Raw genomic sequence first — 23,009 nt, 5'->3', positions numbered from 1 at the left:
AATGCTGAGTCTAATGGGGGAGCAAACTGACATGCTCAGGCATCTGGTGGAGCTGCAGGAAAGGCAGCAGGACTACAGACTGCTGCTGCAGCCCCTGTATAACTGCCTGCCCTCCTCCTCAAGTTCCATATCCTCCTTACCCAGATGCCCAAGACCGTGGGGGGTGAGAGGGAGGGTACAGGCACCCAGCCACTCCACCCAAGAGGATTGCCCAAGCAACAGAAAGCTGGCATTCATTAAGTTTTTTGAACTGTAGTGTGGCCTTGACCTTCCCTCCTCCCCTCATCCACCACCCCTCCTGGGCTTCCTTGCGAGTTTTCCTCCTATTTGTGTGATGAATTAATAAAGAATGCATGATTTTGAAACATAATGACTTTATTGCCTCTGAAAGCGGTGATCTAAGGGGGGAGGTCAGCTGGCTTACAGGGAAGTAGAGTCAACCAAGGGGCGGGTTTTCATCAAGGAGAAACAAACAGAACTGTCACACTGTAGCCTGGCCAGTCATGAAACTGGTTTTCAAAGCTTCTCTGATGCCCAGGGCACCCAGCTGTGCTCTTCTAATTGCCCTGGTGTCTGGCTGTGTGTAATCGGCTGCCAGGCGATTTGCCTCAACCTCCCACCCCGCCATAAACATCTCCCCCTTACTCTCACAGATATTGTGGAGCACACAGCAAGCAGCAATAACAATGGGAATATTGGTTTCGCTGAGGACTAACCTAGTCAGTAAACTGCACTAGCGAGCTTTTAAAAGTCCAAATGCACATTCTACCACCATTCTGCACTTGCTCAGCCTATAGTTGAACTGCTCCTTACTACTGTCCAGGGTGCCTGTGTATGACTTCATGAGCCATGTCATTAAGCGGTAGGCTGGGTCCCCAAGGATAACTATAGGCATTTCAACATCCCCAACAGTAATATTCTGGTCTGGGAAGTAAGTTCCTTCCTGCAGCTGTTCAAACAGACCAGAGTCCTGAAGATGCGAGCGTCATGCACCTTTCCCAGCCATCCCACATTGATGTCAGTGAAATGTCCCTTGTGATCCACCAGTGCTTGCAGTACCACTGAAAAGTACCCCTTGCGGTTTATGTACTGGCTGCCAACGGTGTTGTGTTCCATCTATTGCCCCACCACAGTTAGGGAACCCCATTGCAGCAAAGCCATCCACTATGACCTGCACATTTCCCAGAGTCACTCCCCTTGATAGCAGCAGCTCAGTGATTGCGTTGGCCACTTGGATCACAGCAGCCCCCACTCCAAATTGATTCCCGACTGACCGGTAGCTGTCTGGCCTTGCAAACTTCCAGAGGGCTATTGCCACTCACTTATCAATTGTGAGGGCTGCTCTCATCTTGGTATTCTTGTGCTTCAGGGCAGGGGAAAGCAAGTCACAAAGTTCCATGAAAGTGCCCTTATGCATGCGAAAGTTTCGCAGCCACTGGGAATCATCCCAGACCTGCAACACTATGCGATCCCACCAGTCTGTGCTTGTTTCCCGGGCCCAGAATCAGCGTTCCACGGCATGAACCTGCCCCATTACCACCATGATGTCCAAATTGCCAGGGCCCGTGGTTTGAGAGAAGTCTGTGTCCATGTCCTCATCACTATCGTGATCACGCTGTCATCGCCTCCTCGCCTGCTTTTGCAGGTTCTGCACATGCTGCAGGATAATGTGCGAGGTGTTTGCAATGCTCGCAACAGCAGCGGTGAGCTGAGAGGGCTCCATGCTTGCCGTGGTGTGGCGTCTGTAGGAGGGCAGAGTTGTAGCGGAAGCGGTGGATGACGATGGATGCCATGAGAATAGATATTTATACAGAACGACGAGAGGACCTGCCAGATGGATTCATGGCACCAGGAGAGCAGAGTTGCGGCGGAAGCGGTGGAGGATGACGGTTAGCATCGCGCATATTTCCCGAGGAAGAACACAAGTACCTGGAAGCACATGACAGACAACATGGAGAAATTCGCTATTGAGACAAGAGCAGCAGAGCAGAGTTGAAGCGGAAGTGTGGATGATGATGACAGTTAGCAGTCCTACTGCACCGTCTGCTGACAGCAGTATGGCATCTGCATGGAAAAAAGGTGCGAAATGATTGTCTGCCGTTGCTTTCACGGAGGGAGGAGCGACTGATGACATGTACCCAAAACCACCTGCGACAATGTTTTTGCCCCATCAGGCATTGGGAGCTCAACCCAGAATTCCAATGGGCAGCGGAGACTGCGGGAACTGTGGGATAGCTACCCACAGTGCAACGCTCCGAAAGTCTATGCTAGCCATGGTACTGTGGACGCACTCTGCCAACTTAATGCGCTTAGTGTGGACATATGCAATTGACTGTATAAAATTCATTTCTAAAAATCAAATTCTATAAGATCGACCTAATTTCGTAGTGTAGACATACCCTAAGTCTACAAAGGACAGCTTCATAGATGAGTTTGTCACCTCTGTGAAGATAAGCAACTGCCACCTGCTCTGAGCCTCAGGTTCACACTTCCTTCAGAACCTGGTCTCCCAGATTATTTTGCTATTTAAAAAATAAAAAGGAGGGGAAAAAAGCTTGCATAATTAAATGTATCTGGCACAATAATGCAGTACATATGCGCTGGGTAAATTATAGTCATTAATACAGACTGTGATTCTCATGTATAAGCATAATGCTGATTTCAGCAAGAATTATGCCTGAATAAAAACTGTGGTAATGGCCAATAATTTCACAGATCATGGACACTGTAGTATAGTATTGCACAGGCCTAATTCACTATTACTGTACAGTACATACTTATGAGAGACATTGCTTATATGTTTTGTGGTACATGTAAATAACGCAGTAATTACAGGATAGACTTTAACTATACAGAAGAAATCAAAGGATAATTCTTAAAGGTCAGGATGAATTTTTCAAAACCAACCAACTACTGTTTTTGTTGTTTATTATGAAACAGTTATAAAACATCAGCTAGCTGGTGCAGGCCAAAATGAACAAGAATATTCAATAATAGTAACAATACCTCGCTTTTACATTGTGCTTTTCATCTGTAGATCTCAAAGCACTTTAAAAAGGGGGTAAGCGTCATCTCCATTTTACAGATGGGGAAATTGGTTATTCCTTTGTTTGCAATGCACAACAGTAACCCCAACAATAAGCTAATGCCATATAACTCATATAAAACTCATAGGGGAATAAATGACAATTAAAAAAATTCTATACCCCAGTAAAATTTCTCAAGCCAGGTACCATTTCCAGACTTGAGCCATGATTAGGGCTGCAAGGTTGTCACGGTGATAAAAATGTCATGGATACTGTGATTTTTCTGTTTGCTCATGAATTTTCTTTATGTCTGTGATTTTAATAGACTCACCGTGCAGTGGCAGCTCCTGCAGCTCCTGTTCCAGCTCCCTGCTCTTGGAAGTGCAACCTGTTGCATGGGGTCACACTGCTGCTCAGGTTTGGCCCAGCTGCTCCTCTGTCACAGTGGGAGAGAGAGAGATTGGATAGCTGGGCCAAATTTGAGTGAGTGGTGTTGAGACCTTGAAGATGGAGAGGCAGGATCACTTACTTAAATTGGGCAGCTGGGCTAAACCCAAATGGTGCTGTGACCTTGTGTGCCAGGTTACAATGCCCAGAGCAGGGAGCCAGGCCAACCCTCATGAGATGGGAGCTGCCTCAACCTGCAGGATGCGTGTGGGACACACTCGCTCTCCAGCTCCTCCCTCCTTAACACATGGGGCCTCTCAACTCCCTGGGGCAGGACCTAACCCCTGTGCATAGGTGCTGGAACTAGTGGTGCTGGGGGTGCTGCTGCACCTCGTGGCTTGAAGTGGTTTCCATTATATACAGGGTTTACAGTTTGGTTCAATGGCTCTCGGCACCCCACTATACAAATTGTTGCAGCACCCCTGCTCCTGTGGTGCCCCCCTCCCCACACTTTAAATGGTGCTCCTGTGATTTTACATCATTTCCCCCTTAAACTTATGACTTTTATTAAATTTACTGTGACTACTGTGTGACTTTTGATTTAAAAAAAATGGCATGACAAATCTGAATGGTCAAGGTCATAGTCCTAGGCATGGTCAAGGATTATGATAGGTTCTCTTGGTTTAGAGGAAAACTCTGTTATTTTCCAGTAAGCAGTTGCTTCGTCTTAGGGAGGGTATGTGCTGTTTTCTCAACTGATTTGAAACAGGTCAAACTGAAAGCTCAAGCCCTCTGCAGAATTGTAGTTAAGTATGAATATTAAAGGACAAGACTGTTTTCTAAAATCATTCAATCATCCCGTGACTTATCAGATCTTCCATAGGTATTTCTTTGGTTTTCTTTTTTCTGTGGGGAAGAAATTCTTTTGAGAAGCTTAAATGTCACAAAGGCAACAACAGAATAAAAAAACACATTGTGGAGCAACATATACTACAGTAAGCTAAGCAAATCAGCTTATGTTTGTAGAACATATAGATTGTAGGTAGGATTCAATGAAACATGAACATTTCACTTAAATAGTACAAAGTCTTTTACCTATGATGAAAATAAACAGGGGGTGGGGGGAAATAAAAGAATGTGTGCACCTGAAAACTCCAGTTAAATCAAATCTCTCTCCTCAACTAGAGCACACCCGAAAAAGGGGGGGAAATGGAAGGTTCTCTTTCCGGAAGTCTCTTCAGCAAAACAAATATTTAGGTTCCAATTACAAATACTGCCTTCCCACCTTCAGAAATGTTAGTTTAATGAAAATGGGGCCAGAAGGGATTTCAGGCAATAATTAAAATATGCTCATTTACACTTTAAAAAAAAACACAAACAGCAGATTTCTTTGTTTTTTCCATATAACATTAGGAATGAACGACTATTACAACGTTATTACAGTGGTCACACTTCCCTTTGGAAAAGTTCTACTGGTTTGACATCTAAGATCATATCCTCTGCCTGGGTATATTGGCATAGCTCCATTGATACTGGCTCAGCGGAAAAGCTGACCTGTGTTCCCTATACTATTCTTAAAATGTGGGTGAGGGGATCCAGCAGAATTGATGATAGCTCTCAAATCAGTAGAGACTTAACTGCACCCACTGTAAATGCGTTTCTAAACACTTGAACTTGTATTCAAGTTATTATAGATATCAGTGAAACTACATGAATTTATACTAATTGAAGTTATGGTCCTAAGTCTACCTATGTCTTTGAAAACCACCTAGTGCAATAGGACCCAGATCTTGCTTGGGGGATTTGAATACTATAGTAGTATTGATAACAATAAGGTCATCATATGTGGAAATACAATTCCCATTGGCTAAAATATGAAAAAACTTAATTCTGACATTAAAACCAAGGATGGAAGTAGCATTGCATTCCCTTTCCACCAAGGATTAGGGATTTATATGGTAAATAATTACAGGCTGAAAGATTATTTGTTCTGAAATGTTCAGTATAAAAAGGAAAAAAAAAGGAGCTGGCTTTGAGAGATTTTTGAGAGATTCTACTGTCAATATAGAAGAAGGAAGAGCACAAAGGTCTGCTATAGTCAGGCCTTACTGCAAACACTTTAGCTGCAAGTGTAAAATGGCTAATTGAGCTGCTCCAGGCAACAGTAGAGTTTATTTGATTTATTTTACTGTGTGGTATATTATTACCTGCAGTACCTCGATTATCAGAGAAAGTGCTAAAACATTTCAGCCTCTGTGAAAAGGGGGTTTGTTTGATGAAAGCTACAGGGTTGATAGTTGAAGGCTCTGTTCCGCATTAGGGATGTAAATCCCGAGTTTGGTGAAAATTAGAATTGTGAATAATGTCTGTGAAGGTTATTTTATTCATTTATTTTTGCTGAGGATTTAGTCTTTTATCTGTTGCCATTTATCTTCTAGAGATTCTTTAGAATGGTGGCCATTAACCCTGAAACAGGAAAACTGAAAAGGTCTGGTATTAACCAACTCTTATGGATGGAGACTGCAGTCATTTCCCTCAACCTCCCCTGTCCCCCCTCCCTGCTGCTGTCTCTATGCAAGCGTGCATATGTGCATACACACACACACACACACTTTCACTAGTGTTTGTACACTAGTTCCAATCTGGAGTAATTCCACTGAAGTCAGTGATTGTCTACATTGGTGATAAGTGGAGTTTTCAGTCAAATTAAACTAGCTTGATTGAATAACTTGATTGGATGAAAAAAAGCACCTTTGTTCCTACCCTAGACAAGGCTTAAATAACACAGTCTAGCCCATGTTCTCTACTGAAATGATTTTTGGGAGCTGCTGGATTGTCTTCTGGAACACACTGCATCTCAGGGCTCATCTACACACAGAGTTGTAACAGTTTAAACTAAGAAGTGATTTTAGAAAGAAGTTTAAGTTAAGCTGAAATAACCACTCTGAAACCAAAATAAGTGCCCACCTGGCGGTTTGTACCAGTTTAAGTAAAAAGGTGCAAATTTGTGTTTAGACAAGGTCTCAGTCAGCAACCAACTTTTTGGTGCTGCGAAGATGTCTGGTAAGAACCTCGCTGCATGCTATCAAACTGAATTTATAAGTCTTATCCACTAAAAGGTGAAGACCAACAGGAAGATTAAATGGGAAAATATTTATTTCCTGTCAATGTAATTTACAAAGAAATACAAAAAATAAGAAGTTTGTACAGAAAAAAAGTATATATCACACCCATGAAAATATAATACAGGAATTTAGAGTTATAATAATAATTTGTTTAAATTAGAGCTATTAAATAAGGACAGGAAAATATAATCTTCTTGCTTACAATATAGGACCTTTCCAGAAACTTCAGGATGCCATTTAATTTCACATTTCCAGAAACAAATCTTTGAAGTGTTTATATTCCATTTTTGTGATGGACCATTTTGATACCTTCATGTCAGTCCCACCTTCCAAAGATATTTACATTAGGAATGTGGAAGGGAAAAAAAAAATCAGTCAACCAGATCTTACAAAGGAACTGATACTCGTACATGAACATCGAAGAGAGAATCCCTTTAGCTACATGTATTTTAAAATGATCCAACCATTTTTCACCAGAAAGGTGAAAATTTGTGTATGTGATCTAAACTGTTCAACCACAGATGAAGTGTATGTTCTGCCTGCTTAGAAACGGACAGTTACTGATGCCAGCTCTTACCACTTACAGCAGCTTGGAAAATATCAGCTGTTTTAAAATTTAAGTATATAATATATAATTAGTTACCCCATCCGGGTCTTTTACATACATCTGGCAACAACATAATTTTCTACCATCAGTAAGGCCAATTTTTACTCAGGAAATACTTAGGGCCAACCAAATCTCTCCCAGGCAACTGGCAAAGAGCCAGCTACAATTGCAGCCACTCCACTTCGCTGAGGCATACAAAAGGAGGGTAGAGGGGACTAGTGGTTTTAGCTATCCACAGAGGCACATGCATTCTACACCCTCATAAGGGGCAGCTGAGCAGTCATGCTTCCTCTCTGCATCCTCCAGTCCAGAGCATACTGTACTGGCCACAGTGCAAAATTGCAGCTATGCCACAATTTAGCCCTAAGATGGTTTTCATCTAAGAAGAGCCTTAGTGAATTACAGTACAGTGATGCTATAATTAGGAGTCTTCAAAATGCAATTTTTAAAAGAATCCATACTCAGGTGGCAGTTGTTAAATAGGTATCACAGAGGTGTTTCTCTGTTCTATTGGCCTCTAATTAGAATGAGCATGACTGGGGTTAAGAGGAGGGATGTTTGCCTTGTTTTCATCGTCCTGCTCAGTAAGTGTCAGAAAATATGAAACTATGTGAATTTTTTCTCCCACTTTGGACGTTTGTTTCTGTTTTGGGAGAAGGCTAAGTCCTAAGATGATTGGTGGTGGATGTAGCATCAGAACCTAAAAAGACTAAGGTCCTGATTCAGTAAAGCACATAAACACATTCCTAACGTTCAGCTTGGCTGGTTTAGGGCCTTTGTTAACAACTGGGCTGTGACTAGGAATGGGGTGGGAAATAACTAGATGTACTGTACTTATTGTTAATTATATGATCAAGGTTTGATTAGACCAAGCCTTGTTAAACTGTTCAAATTGTAAGGTGGTGGGGGTGGAAGGAGGGCACAAACAAGCCTTTCCCACAATACTTGTACCTTGGCCACAGGGAGGGCAATAGGAGTCTAATGCTGTTGCTGCCGCTAGGCTCCCACAGGCAATGCTAGACCCCTTTGGGGTCATGTGGCCTGTGTGGGAGTGGCTCATGCTGTACTCTTTCAAAAGGTGGTGCACAGGTTGGAGACTTTGTGGCAGTGGGATGCCCACTGTGCATGAAAGGGATAATTTAGCTCTTTAATTGTGGTTGGCGATATTAATACAATATTAGGAAAAGAGAGACTGCGGCTAATGGACAATTCAGTCATGGATTCAGCTGGGCAACTCTGGAACTTATCCATCACTTGATCGGGGTGTTAGAGTTAGTATGGTATAATCCTAACTCCTCGATCTGGGCATTTTGCTATTTCCAAAGATTCTATGTTGGGACCTACTTGTATATACAAGAGGATAGAGTTTCCTTGTTTATGCCAGGGGGTCATAATTTTGGGTCCCCTCAGATGCAGGGTGGCTTGTTGTGTTGAGTGAGCATTGGAGCAACGATATAGATAACTCACGCTCTGTGCTAGGCAGGCTGGGTTTACAGGTGCAGTGCTATTGTTGTATTGTAAGTATTAAAGTAAACTGAAGTGACAGGATTTCTTTAAAAATGTTCTTCCTATTAAAGCTGCAACCACTTAACTAACTCCAAAGTTGAGAGATGTGGAAATAATAGGCCTCACCCAGAGTGTTAATATTGCTACATTGTTAGGAAAGATTCTTAATCCCAGTTTCTTAGATGTATAATCACACATCTGAGCATTTTAAAGCAGGGACTAATATATGAACAGTTAACATTTACAACAAACATCTGATGCTTAGAACTACATTCACTCTCTGTTACAGCAGGTTGACGGTTTGGGTCTGACTCTGCAAATTCTTATGCTCTGCAGTGGGATATAATTCCTCCAGGAGTAAGGGGCAGAATCAGTTTCCCCTTTACTAAAACATGGCTTTAAAGTACATATAGTTAATTCAGCATATACTATAAGTGCAAGTATTGTGTTATGAACAGGCAAGTGAGCATACACAGTCAAACATTGCTTTAGATATTCAGCTATTTGGATGGACAGTGGTAGCAATTTGTTTTGCTTTTCAATCTATTTTGGATTTGACTCCATTAGCACTTTTATAAAAAATCAAACGCACTCCCATGCTACTAACCTAAGCAAATTAAACCTATATTTTAAGGTACAATTTGTTTGTACCAAAATGTACAGCCTTTTCTAGCAATACTCAGTTAACAAAAATAGGCCAAATACATACAAATCAGATACTCTTTACCTCTGGCTTTCCCCTTCCGTCTTACCATTTTGTATTCAATCCTCTGTTTCAGTCACTTTGCTCCTTCTTGTACAGTACAGAATATGTCCATGCACATATGGCACATCATGGGGAAATCATGTGGCTTATTTCTATCTTCTTTCTAATCAAAAAATCCTCAAGCAAGAGACAGCTTCTTAAAGGGCACATCTTCCTCTCATAAAGGTCAATGACAAATCTACCATTGACTTCAGTGGAAACAAGATTTGTCCCAGAATTATTTACTAACAGATACTATACGTAGGGCTACTGATTATATATATATATGTATATAAATTTATATAGCTAAAGTATTACAAAATACAGATATATGTATGGAAAGGACGCTAAAAGCCTTATATCTTAGATATGAGCAGTTGTTTAATACATGTTGTTCAAAGTAAAAAATGAGATCTTTTATACCTACATCCCCATTATTCAGTCTCTACAAAAGAATTTAAATAATCATGTATCTGATTTTGGTTTCATGTGTTCAAGGAAGCAAACATTCTAATGATTTCAAACAGCCTTCCAATTCCTCCTCTTTTCCTCCTACATTGTGTACATCACAGCAACACTGGTTTATGGTTTAATTTGTTTTCTAGATAGGTGGCTGTCAAACAACTAGATACATCCTGATTTTTTTTCATAGCAAATTAGTTGTTATATTTTTGGCTATCATGGGCCAAAATTCAGTATAATGTAAACAGGAGCCATTCCACTGAAGCCACAAAAGTAGTAAATTATTATTAAAATTAGAGTCAATGGAACAAAGTTCAACCACTTACATCATTTGGCCCCTTGATACAAAGGGCAAGGGCCTGTAAAACTTACATTGTAGAGTACCTTAACTCTGAAGAGACCTGTTGATTTCAATGAGACTCCTCAGAGTTAGGTACTACTTAGGGTGAGTAAGGGTCGTAAAGTCTAGCCCACTGAAAACTAGAAAAAAATGAAAATAGTTAAAGCCTTGTGTACGTTTTTATAATATTATTTTAAGGACTACAATACAGTGTGCTACCTAGTAATTAACTCTAAATTGTTTTGGGAAACAAGCTGTATGAAAGACAAGAAGTTCAAAATAAGGGCCCTATCCTGTGAGCTGCTGACTAACGCTGTGTCTACACTGCCATGCCAAAATATGACTGCAGCTCATGTAGACATAACCACGCTAGTTTTAATCTAGCTAACTCAGGTATCAGAGCCGTGACCCTGCGTAATTACTCATGTAGTTAACCCACGCTGAAGTGCACATGGAAAGCTAGCTCAGATATGACTACACAAGTTATAGTCATGCTCCATGATTGCAGTGTAGATGTGCCCAGTGAGTTGAGGATATACTGCCCCTCACAGGATTGGGCCCAAATGTTATAGTTGATTCTCTAATGCCAATCTTTAAAAGCAAATTTTACAGAACACTAACATTTTATGCCTTTGAAAGGACAAAGCAAAAAGCAGCCCAAAATTAGGGGGGAAGAACGCGCCGCTAAACAATGGGCCCAGACTTGCTCTCAGTGATGTCAATGGAAGTTTTGTTACTGACCTCAAAGGGAGTTGAACTGCTTGAATAAAGAGTGCAGGATCCCAAACATGCAATACATGATTGGACAAATCTGCTCACCTTATTTTCATGAGCAATCCCATGGATTTAATTATAAGAAAAGTGAGGAGGATTTCCACCCTCCCCATTTAGTTAAATGTTTAAAATGGTAAGAGGTAAACAGATTTTCTGTGCCTGGCCATAAACATTTACTATACAAAATGATTAAGATAACATACACACACTCTGGAATATTCTGGCTTGTGTAACTTCATTTATTCCTTTACAAACTGAATGCTTAGAGGATGGAAAGAGGTTTGATAAGGGCTGTTTGGAGGCACACTGACTGCAGTTCTGTTCCCTGATATTCAAATTTACACCCAGCTCTATATATTTAAGATACTGTCTTTTCAATCAGTGTGCTTATAAGAATCAGTATCATCTACAGCAAACATGTTCTCCCCACAACTGATATCTAGAAAACACATAGCAAAGTGTCCCCCACCTTCATGTTAACACTTTGGGTATGTCTTCACTGCAAAGTTAACTCGGATGATGCCCGCCCAGGTCTGAGCCGCCAGGTTAGCCTAGCCCAGGTGCGAGCAGCCACCCTCAAAAGCCAGGCCTGAGTTACTGGGTACATCTACACTGCAGTGAGGTAGTGAGTCTCAGAGCCCATGTCAACTGACTTGGGCTTGCGGGGCTCAGGATATGAGGCTAAAAATAGCAGTGTAGACATTCCAGCTGGGGCTGGAGCCTGGGTTCTGAGACCCAGTGAGAGTGGGAGGGCCATAGGGCCAGGCTGCAGCTTGAGTGGGAGCATCTATGCTGTGTGTACACTGTTATTTTTAGCCCCGTAGCACAAGTCTGAGTCAGCTGACCAGGTCTCTGAGATTCACTGTCGTGGGGGGTTTTCTGCAGTGTAGACATACCCTCTGTTTCCTCACTGGTGCTGCACTCACCTGTGTGTGTCACTAGGATGGCCGTGGCATATCCCATGTGTGCTGCAGTAAGCTGAGCTGCTTTATGATTCTTACCCAGTCAATTGCGGGAGAACTTGTCTGTCCTGTGCATGGAGGGGAATTGTGGGAAGGCATTAATAGACTACCAGCCCTCGGGTGGGGATTTAGCCTGAGTCCTCATTGCAAAATGGGTGGGTTACTAGCCTCAGTGAAAGCAGCACTTGGCCTTGAGCCTATAGCCCCTGACAAGCCAGCTAGCCTGGGCTGACGGCACCACTAGATTCAGGTGAGAGGTTTTTGTGTGTAGATAGGAGGGGGATTGGGGCAACACCCAGGTAAGAGCCTGAGTTAATTCTGCAGTGAAGATACACTCTTTAATGCTAACATATGTGCTGTTGTTGCATGTTATCCCAATCACAGAAAGAGTAGGTGGACCTGTTCTCGAAGACTACTGAGGATGCATTTTTTTTGCCACATTTTATTATTTTTTTCCAGGTGGTTGCTACAGGCAGGGGTGGTGTTGAGAGATTTAACTGCACAATAGAAATGCAGAAAGCAAACTAAGATGATGGCATGAAAGGTGTATCTGAGAACACCGAGTTGACAGAATCAGAGTCAGATTTTGCTCGGGTCGTTTTCAGGATGCTCTCTGCTATGACAGTTTCTTTGGGAAACAGTCTCACTTTCCCATTCTGCCCCTGTTTTGGCTCGTTCACAGGCTCAAGGAACACCACTCTCTTACCACTGCTGGATTTCTTCTCATCAGCTGGAGGATCCTGAGATGGAGTGGAGTTTAGGATGGATGAATGGGCACTGCTTTGGGGCAGCTTCCTTTTTCTTCTTCTTGTCTTACACTGACAAGGACATGGGGTTAGATAGAGATAAAGCAATACCAAAATAATACTGGCTACACAGGCAGCAAGGGTGGTGAAAGCAGTGTTAAATGCTTCATGAGCATGGGATCTGTTCACTGTGAAATTGCTTACATTAATTCTAACCTCTATGGTTTCATTTAACAGTCTTCTTTTATTTATTGCAATGCATGAATACAGCCCAGAATCCTCCAGCTGGGGATCTATTATCTCTAAACTCCCATTGTGAAACACCTTAAAATTGTCAGCGTCCTTATCTGGCTCCAGTAATCTATTGTCTGGGCTAACCCAGATGAAATATGTGCCTGCATCACTAATTTTGCTGTCACAGTGTACAATCAGCCTTTCTCCAACTTGGGCCTCATGAATAAACCCAAAGGCATGGAATGACACATTGATGGTGCTTTCGGAGCAATTCAGAAAGTTGTCGTGCAATAAAGGCAGTTTATTGGAACCTTTGGGATCAGATCGTAATACACAGGCATACTCATTTTTGAAATCCACGACTGAGTTGAAGTGTCTGTGATACCAATAAATTAGCATGGCGTATAGAGTACAGTCACAGTAAAATGGGTTACCATGAAGATAAATTCCACTGAGTTGTTTGGCCGGCACTAAACTTATACGTTGAATGGGTACGGACTGGATGTGGTTATAGGAAATGTCTAATAATACAAGTTCTGTAAGCTTGTGTTTTCCAATATACAAGTCCAGTGGGAAGTGTGACAGTGAGTTACAACATAAGTACAACTTCTGCAATTTGTATAATCCTCCAAAGGCAGCAGAATCAATCTGTGTTATCTGATTGTTGTAAAGCAAGAGAACTTCCAGTACTCTCAGCTCTTGAAATAAAGGGCTTCCCAATGTCTTCAGGTTGTTGGATGACAAGTCTAGATACTTTAAATTTGGAGTTGTGGAAAAGCTTCCAGTGATAATACTGCTAATACTGTTATGATTGATTATTAAAGTGTTCAGTTTGTCAAAAAGCACTGGGACCCATTCAGGTTCCAAAAATGCAATTCTGTTATAACTCAGATCCAGTCTTTTTATGAATTTGAAGAGAGTTCCTGGCACCCTAGAGAGGTTCTTATTGGTGCAGCTTACAATGTCACTAGCACAGATGCAGGCTGTAGGACACAAGCCGGAGGCACTGCCACATACACTTATTGTAAAGACCAAAAGGAATAGCAGTCCTTTGCAGTTCAGTTTAAGAACACCAAGTCGAGTAGAAATTGTCTGGCAGCTTAAAGACATTATGGCTATCTCTTAGCAGTCTCCCAGTTCTCCTTGCCACAGATTATATATGTAGTTAGCCTTGTACTAATCACTGTTAAAAGAGGAATACAGAAGTACAGAATGTTAACACATAATGTTCACACCCCATTTGGTTTCCTATGCAGACCACCTGAACAAATGCAGCATTTTTAGTGACTGAATCCCTTCCATTTCACGTTTAGTTTTCAAATCCATTATTTTCTAGGCCATGATTTGTCAACTTCTTTTTGCATCTGTTAGATTTTGAACCCACCTGCAAATTCTCATATTACAGACCTATCATTTTTCGCTCTCTCTTCAAAAAGTACAACCTGTTCTCAGCCTCCTAGCTCAGTATGTACAATTTCTGACAGCTCAGAGAGAATATTGTAAGAAATGGCAAGGCAAGTATGCAATTTCTGAAGTATTTCACTGTCATCCATGTTCCCAGTCCTGGTCCAGAGATGCAGTTTCTGATGCAAGAAAAAGAAATGGCTTGCTCCACACCAGTACTCGTCTCTTCTCTAGTGGGGAGCAGTTTTTGATGGGTGTGTCTTCCCAATCAGGAAATGTTACCCACTTCCAAACCAATAATTTTCTAATCACTATTTAGCTTTAAATGTCAAGAGAACTCCATCTGTTGTTGTTTTAATAAGTTACTCCATACAGTGCAGGGAGCAACACTTGTAGTTAAGATTGCCCAATACTTTCCATTATAAGCACCTGTTTTCAGTTTGCCACACTAACCGTTCAGGCTGAAATGTTCAATGTGAGGTATCTGCCTCAGGTTGCATTTTTTTTTTTTTGAAAGTTTCAGCTAAAATGGTTCTGCTTTTTCTCAGAATTTCGTTAGGGGAAAAATAAGATGTTTTGCTCACGTTAAAAAAACCTGACTGCTATTTTATTACTATTTTATTGAAACGTTCTAGCGCCTCCATGCTAGAGAAAGTAGCAGCAGGGAAAGGACAGGGGTAGGAGCTATGAAGGAGGGAATGGGGGGGTGGTGAGGGAGAGTCTTTGGAGGACAGAGGCAGAGGGTCTGCAACTATCAGAGCACAATCCCCTACAGAACTTGGAACTGAACCCATTATTCGCAAGTCTCAACATTCTTTTGCTGTCTGGCAAATTGCTGTGAAACTGTGTCTATGTCCTTCCTCCGTTCCCCTGTGTGTGTCCTCTGTTTCCCCATGGCAGGTAAACACAGAAGATAACAACCTTCTATTGCCACCGTTACTGTTTTAGCTCAAGTGGTAGAGATCTCTGCTGTGTATCTGAAGATCCTAGCCCTGCTGGTGACCCATATGGGGAAGGGGAGGAGTGTCAGTAGTTCTACAGGATAAAAATTTGTTTCTATTTTAAAGTTTGTAAAACCTTAGAAAATTACACCCCAAAAAACTACGTTAAAAGAACATTAAGGTTGCAAAGTCAAGCCCTTAAAAGCTAGGAAGTGCCAGAAGTAACATTGGTTGTGCAATCTTAATTTATCCACTTTGTGCATATGCATTATGATAGTGTTTAATTACATGATCACATACCACTTTTTTTTTTTCACAAGACCCCTACCTCATTCATTACACGAGATAGAGTGAGTGAATCAGGGTTGTGCTGGGAAGGAGGCTATTGCCTCCAGGAGCCCTGCCTCCTCCGTTTCAGAAGTTGGCAGGTGTGCAGTGAATAAGGCATGAGACGGCAGAAAAAGAAAGAATGGCCTCATTGTTAAGGCAGTTAAATGTTGTCCTGGAAAATTAGATTCTATTCTTGTCTCTGCCACAGAGTACCTATGATGTCAGGCAAGTTATGTAAACCAAAATGTGTACAGGTGGCCACTGTGTGTTCCTCATTTTCTGGATACCAAGGTGGGGTCGGATTTGCAGGAGTGCTGAGCAGTGCTCTAGACATATAAACTACTACCGAATACTGAGTACTCTGAAAAACCAGGCCTCAGGTTTCTCAAATTGGACACCCAAGATCAGTGAACACTTCTGACACTCCCTCAGTCATCTATATGTAAAATGGAGATGATAATACAACCCGCACCTCAGAGGGGTGTTGTGAAGATAAATTCACCAGTCTTTGTAAAAAACTGTGATACCATAACCAGAGCACCATACAAAAGGCCATGAGGAAATAAATGATTTTGTATTCAGTATAGGGTTTAGATGGTTGTGGAGTAAATAATTAATGAGGCCACACATTGAATGATGAGGATAAAAAGAAATATTCAGCAGCTTCTCATTAAGTGAGCACCATCCATAATGTGCATCATAGGAGTCAGGAATGCTGTAGAAAAATAGTATGTGATCATGTAATTAAAGACCATAATGCTGCAATGGATTGCATTTCCTAACTTTTGAGTGGTTGGTTTTGCAACCTTTGCAGTCTTAACACTCTCTTAACATAGTGGGTTTTTTAGTGTGATACCATTGGAGAATACCACTTTTAAAAAGAATTAAAATCTGGAATACAACTGGAACCCCTGAGATATTCTAAATTGGATGCAATGTATTCTGTTTAGGAAGGGTGAACAATAAGATACATAGGCTTCTATGTATGCTTCCATCCCTATCCACTGCTATTTCACCAGACAATTTTAATTTCAGTGCTAAAATATTTTGTAAGGGAAATATGGGAAATATGGGACATGGGAAATATTATTCGCTAATATTTGTCATTGACCATAGAATGTTTTGGTAATGTACACTTAACTGCTTCACAATAAAGTTTAGGTATGTAATTTAGTAGAAAACATTTAACAAGATTTTTTTATGGTAAAAATGAAGAATGCATGTCGACTTGCATTAGAGAATAACCAAAATGTTGTGTTAAAAGTGTCTTGTGTTTATATTTTGAGTTTATTTATTTAAAATTATAGTATTTATAGAGATAAGGTGGATGTGTCATGATGAAATACACATTTCTGTATACTTGATAGGAATTATGGGCCAGATGCTCAGGTGGCACGAACAGCCCCTTTGATTTCAATGGAGCTATTTACAGAGGTTGGGGATCTGGCTCGGTCTTAGATTTTTGGTCTGGTTTTTAGATGTAAGGGGTGCTCAGCACCTCAGAAGATCAGGCCATGTATGTCATCAGTGTAAGATTTAAGATGTCCTTAACTAGTTAATTGCATGAACGTTGACACCACTTTATCTCCTCATATGAATGTCTCCATGTCTTCTTCTCTGCTTCCTCCCAGCCTAGAAAAAATCTCTCAAATTACGCACACCACCTCTCTTGGCTCACTCAAGTCCTCCTTAAAAACTCACCTTTGCCACAGAGAGGTGAATTATTTAAAATTAAACGTAAGTGTCTGTTCACTAAAAAGTGTGCACAAAATGAGCTGCCACATATCATCTCAAACTTCTCCTCACCTCATCTGTGTTCTCTCTCCTTTAAACATGATTGTCTAGAAAAATAAGTAGGCAGCTGGCATGCTATGGCTGCTGCTTTAAATGTTGGCCAGAATTGTTGGATTGTCTCCATATGCTCCCCATCTGTTTGCTGCATTCACCTGTTGTCTCTTGTTTTATACTTTGACTGTAACCTCTTCCAGGCAGGCGCTGTTCTTTGTTATGTATTTGTACAGTGCCCCATACAGTAGGGCTTAGATCTATGACTGGGGTCCCAAAGTGCTAACCACAGTATAAATAAGAATCATAAATCCTAGACTGAAAAATCTAGGCAGGGGGATTGTGTCTACCTAGCTGTTGTGTGAAGAGCTGAGTGCATCTTTGGGCATGGTACAAACAATAATATTGCTCTTTCCCTTGCTTGTAAGTGCTTGTGTTTTGTCAGTGATGGGATGAGGAACCATGTTAGAACTTCGTAATTTTAACTGGTCAGGAAACCAAGTTTTCTAACTGGTTTTTTTCCTTTGTTTTTTTAAACTGGTATAAGTAAATGAAGATTCAGGATAAAATTTTCAAAAGCACCCAAGGAACTTAGGAGGCAAGTCTTATTTTTCAAAATCAATTTTAAAATCAGTAGGCTGTAAAGTCATTTGGGTCCTTTTGAAGATTTGTATATCTAGTCTTTTAAATATTAAACACATTTGATTATAAGCTCTTTGGGGCAGGTACTGCATCTTCCTATGTATTTGTACAGCACCTAGCATAATGGGGCTCTAATTATGACTGGAACATTTAGCATTACTATAATTCTAAATAATTACACACACAAAAATTACATGCAAGGACCATTATTATGGTTGCAGAGTTAAGCACTCAAAAGTTAAAAAATGCCAGAATTCAAGTTGCCTGTGCCAGTCCCAGTCTTTCCTCCCCTCCTGCTCCCAGTTCTATTCTTCTTGCCCCATTCCCAGTTCCATCCCCTTGCCCACCACATCCCAGTTCCACCCCTCCTGGCTCCTCACCCTATCTGTCTCTCTCTCCCACTCCACTGCTGGCCTCCAATCATCCCTGTCCCCCACCCATGTTCCCTTTCCTTACTGGCTCCCAGGCCCAGTCTCTCTCCCTTGGCATCTCATCTGTGTCTGTGACTCCCAACCTAATCCCACCTGTCAGGACCGTCTCTAGGCACCAGCAAAGCAAGCACATGTTTGGGGCGGCACAATTCCAGGGGCAGCATTCTGGCCACCCTTTTTTTTTTTTTTTGCTTGGGCAGTTGCGCTCTCGGAGCTTGGGGCGGCAAATTTTTTGCTTGTGGCAGCCAGAAACCTAGAGCTGGCCCTGCCACTTGTACCAGTATTTAAGTATAATCGTATCTGAAATGAAATGCTGCTGGGAAGGCTAAAGTATTAACATTAGGATCTTCCTTGTATTCCTTTTTGGATTAAATTTAACAAGCCTTTTCTCACACACAAGATATAATGATTTGTTTATTGAAAATAGACAAGTATTATTTTAAAATAAGCCTACTTATATAACGTACAAATATTCTTTTAAAATCCTAACTGCATAGTGTTAGAGCCATATATTAGGAATAGTCCATTTAGATGAACAAAAATATTTAAGACCGAGTTTTTGCAAAGGTTCCACACTGGTCCTCTTGAGGAATCAAGCCCCAAATGTTTTGACTAATCTTAGAAAATTGATCATTCTGTATGGAGGGCTCCAGCCCTGTGTAATGTCACATACACTTTCATTCATGGGGGATACTGGTCATGGGGAAACTTCTGGGGTTTCTGCCAGGAGCCTCATAGCTCCCTTTTCTCCAGTTCCATGCTTCTGCTCTGCCTTTGATGGAGCACTACAGGTAACTTTTTGTTCGTTTCTTTCTTTCACACTGATTATGTTAGGATTTTTTTTTTTTTTAAAAACAAGACTGTTTTGGAATGTTTAACCTTTTGGGGTGGGAAAGACACTAACTGACTCAGATCTCCAGTGAGAAGCTGCACTCAGCAGCTCTGATAGAGCACAGCTGGATTATCCAGGCATCATGTACACCTGTGCAAGTGACATGATGGGGCGATGAGGGGAGACTGGTACTGAACTATAGGATGGCTGATGCCTACTGGTCTACATGGTTGAACTGGGTTGAGCTGCACTTGCAGGACCCATTGGGGTGGTAAAAATAGCTTTACATCACCTTTTCATCAAGCTGATCCTGGGCTCAGTTTGGTGACTGGTTCGGCTCCTAGTGCAGCCTCAAGCCAGCGCCTAGCTGCAATGACCCTCAAGATGTGGTGGCAGAGAGTCAGCTGTAGCAAGAGTGACACTAAGCAGACTTAAGCTTTGTCTTCACGGCTTAAAAAAAAAAAAAACGCTTAGGTAACTAACATGGCTGAGCGATCCCACTGTGTGACAATGGAGACAATGCACTTTAGTTCTACCTGAAGGTAGCTGGCAAGGTGAGCACTAGTTTACCTCACAGCAAAACTAAAGTGCCTTGTTGCCAGTGTGTTTTACTGAGGGATAGCTCACATGCACTAGTTACTCCATGGTACAAATGCCGTTTTAGTGAAGACAAGGCTTTAGTGTGGCTGAAGATCTGGCCCATCAAGACAGCCACCTCACAGACCTCATTGGAGTTAGACTAGGGATGAATTTGGCCCAACAGTCTTACCCAGAGTGCCGCCTCATGCATAGCAACAGATCACAAAGGGACTAAGGAAAGCCATCTTTTCTCCATTTGTATGCATACTGCTTGCAGTGTCATTTAAGACTGAGAGTTTCCCCAAGACATGCTTTTTCTACTAAAGATAGCTCATGTACGCCAAATGAGCTAACTGCCTGAGAGATGGGTGAACAAAAGGGTGGGGTTGCGAGAGCCTGGATTGGGTTAGATACAGAAACACCAGCAGTATCATGTATAGGAAATCAATCTCTGCAGCTCTTCTCAGTTTATATGGGTGCAAAAAATGCTGATGCCCAAGGCTGCCTGTAGTACAGACCCTGCTTCTATGGCCTTAATTGCCAAGCAGATCATCAGATTAATGGAAACATGCCTTTTCCCATGGTAAAACTGCAGCCCACTGGTAGTGGTGTCAGATTTCGGTCAGTCTCCAAGCAGTGACATTTTCTGCAAAATATAGCCCAGTTTAGGATTCTCAGTGTCTCCACAGGCTTTTCTGATCATTTAAACTGAACTTCAGGGAAAATGTTCACTTATTATTCAAACATCTCTTTTTAACAAGCCTTTTTTTAAACTGCAGAGCTCTTTTATGTGGTGTCTCCTTAACATCCTCCTACAGCTAAACTTTACTATGTAACCAAGCCCTAAAGGTGCTCTGGGGAAGGGGCAGTATCAGGACTGGGAGGGGTGATTTGAACTGACAGGATCTCCTGCTCTGTAACAGGCTCAGCTCACAATATGAAAAATGCATAGATTACTAATTCTCAAAATAGCATTGTTTAATTTCCTTGTTAGCTGTCACTTCTGTTACTTAAAGGTCAAAGCATAGTTAAATATTTATTTTAGGAGGTTTTTTAAATCTTTTACTGTGGAGGGGTTTAGGAGGAAAATGGTTACCCCCCATGCACATACTCAAAGTTTTACAATTAACATCTCTTATGAAACTAACAGATTCCCCATGGCATATAAAGAGGTGGTGGCTTTAAACCTCACTGAAGAGTGAGGCGTGATTACCACAGTTTAGATTTAGGAAGATCCTTAATGTTGAACTTTTCCACTCCGGGGGGGGGGGACCCCCTCTTTCTCCTCCTCTATCTTTTGCTCTCCCTTAGGGAATACTATTTATTTTTCTCACTGTGCAGTGATGCTTAAATCTACCACAGTCTAAGGACTCTCCCCTCCTTTCCCTTCATCTCTACCTTATTTTGTAACCCCTCTCTTCCCGGAGGGGTAATGGGGAAACCAAACTGTTTATGGTCCCCCTGTAGCGCCGGTACCCACTTTGCCCTCCATGTGTGTTCTCTGCTCCTTCCCCTATTTTTGCTCCTCTTCTCCATCCCCCTCGCCTCATTTTTTGCGTCTCTGCCCCTTCCTCTCCCATTCTTTTTTCCCCTTTCTGTCTAATCCCCCCCCAATTGTTGCTTCTCTGCCCCCCTTCGTTCATAGCCCTGGCTTTGCTCGGGGCAAGGATTCTGCTGGCAGGGAAGGGCAGCGCCTTCCTTGTTATCGGGCGGGCTCACGGCTCTGGGGCGTGCTCCTGTAGAGGGAGCGCACCCAGGCGCTGCTCCGGGGCTGCCTGCTAACTCCAGCCCTGCCCAGCAGGAGCAATGCACCCGGATCGACCCGGTTTGCCGTCGCCTTCATGCCTCTGCCCGCAGAAGCCGCCCGGTGCCGGGGCACGGCCAGGGCCCGAAAGTTCCCATTTACCCCGCCACAAAGGGCATCTGGAGAGGACCGCCAGAGGCTGCCCTGGGCAGGGCACGAGTCGGATTACCTGGGGGTCCCGGCAGCCGCCTGGGAAGGAGCAGCAGCCGCTCGTTCATCGCAGGGGGCAGGGCGGAGCCGGCGGCCTGGGGAGCGCTGGCCCTTGCCCCGCGGCGGCGTCCAGCCCTGCGTGCTCTTTGCCCCGAGCCTGCTCCAACTTTGCGGGCGGGCGGAGCCGGAACGGGAGCCGGGCGCTCTGGTCGCACGGCGAGCCCCTCTTCGCTTCGCCGCGGGCGCCCGCCTTCATCTGCACCGCAGGGACGAACAAATGCGGAGCCAGCCGCCGCCTCCGCCCCCCGGCAGCGGGATTGGTTAGAGCAGCGGGGGGAGGGGGAGAGGGGGCTGCTCCACCGCGGGGGGAGGTCGGCGAGAGGGGCGGCGGGTGCCGGCGGGAGCCACGAGGCTGTGGCTGAAGTGGCAGCGAGGAGTTTAGCGCTGCCGCGGTGATGGGGTTTTTATTCTCCTTTCCCCGCCTCCCTCATCGCGGAGCCGATCCGGTGCCCGATCCCACTGCAGTCAGTAGCACAGCTGCGACTCGGGCCCTTGGTTTCCACTGGAGGAGCGACAGCTCCTCCTCCTTTGAGCAGCGAGCGGGGCTGTGGTACAGGGGGTGGGGGCGGGCATCAGGGGACCGGTGTAGCCGGAGCTCCCGGCAGGGATTTCACAGGGCAGAGCCGGGGACGTTTCCAGTCCGGAGCGAAGTTGCACGTGAACAGGGGAAGGCCGGCGTCTGTCAAGTGCGCGGAGCCCAGCCAGGCTGGGGGCGGAGTGGGGCGTGGGGTGGCTCCTGGGCACGTGGGCTCGGAACAGGAGTGCTGAGACTGGCGCCCCCGTTAAGGGTGTGTCGGGGACGGGAATGAACGGGGCAGTTTAAACGCGGACAGCGGCCCGATCCTGCAGCCCAGGGCTCCCGTGAATGAACTAGCCCCGGGAGCAGACATTGCAGCATCGCTCTAGCCTAGCCACACGCGGAGGGAGGCGTCGCAGCTCCCGCCTTCTGCTGCTGGCTCGCTAGATCCAGAACCTGCCTTAATGCAGCTGCATCTTGTTGGCCGCGGTTGAGCTGCTCGGCAGCCACTCTCAGCCTGCGCCCTGTGCACTGGCAGGGGCTTCCCCAGACTCTGGGGATAAGTTCCTTGAAGCCGCAGCAGTAGCTGAACAAGGCATCGGATGAAGTGAGCTGTAGCT

The 23,009-nt window shown here is 43.4% G+C and overlaps 1 protein-coding gene across 2 annotated transcripts; it reads right to left on the bottom strand.

Annotated features, from left to right (window-relative positions):
* Positions 1-376: 376 nt before the first annotated feature.
* Positions 377-22,119, bottom strand: AMIGO2 (adhesion molecule with Ig like domain 2). 2 transcript variants are annotated; one of them, XM_074942157.1, is made up of 3 exons: positions 21,832-22,119; positions 12,641-14,097; positions 377-1,929 (listed from the first exon to the last, which is right to left on the bottom strand). In XM_074942157.1, the coding sequence occupies exons 2-3, from the start codon at positions 14,022-14,024 to the stop codon at positions 1,841-1,843; spliced, it is 1,473 nt and encodes a 490-aa protein (XP_074798258.1). In that variant the 5' UTR covers positions 14,025-14,097; positions 21,832-22,119; the 3' UTR covers positions 377-1,840. The 2 variants fall into 2 exon arrangements, with proteins under 2 accessions (XP_074798258.1, XP_074798257.1); XM_074942156.1 differs by lacking the exon at positions 377-1,929 and having other exon boundaries at positions 6,737-14,097.
* Positions 22,120-23,009: the final 890 nt, after the last annotated feature.

The sequence above is a fragment of the Natator depressus genome, chromosome 1 (assembly GCF_965152275.1).
Source record: "Natator depressus isolate rNatDep1 chromosome 1, rNatDep2.hap1, whole genome shotgun sequence".
NCBI classification, from domain to species: domain Eukaryota; kingdom Metazoa; phylum Chordata; order Testudines; family Cheloniidae; genus Natator; species Natator depressus.
Note: the sequence above shows the minus strand (reverse complement) of the source record. Positions and strands in the feature narration are given on the sequence as shown.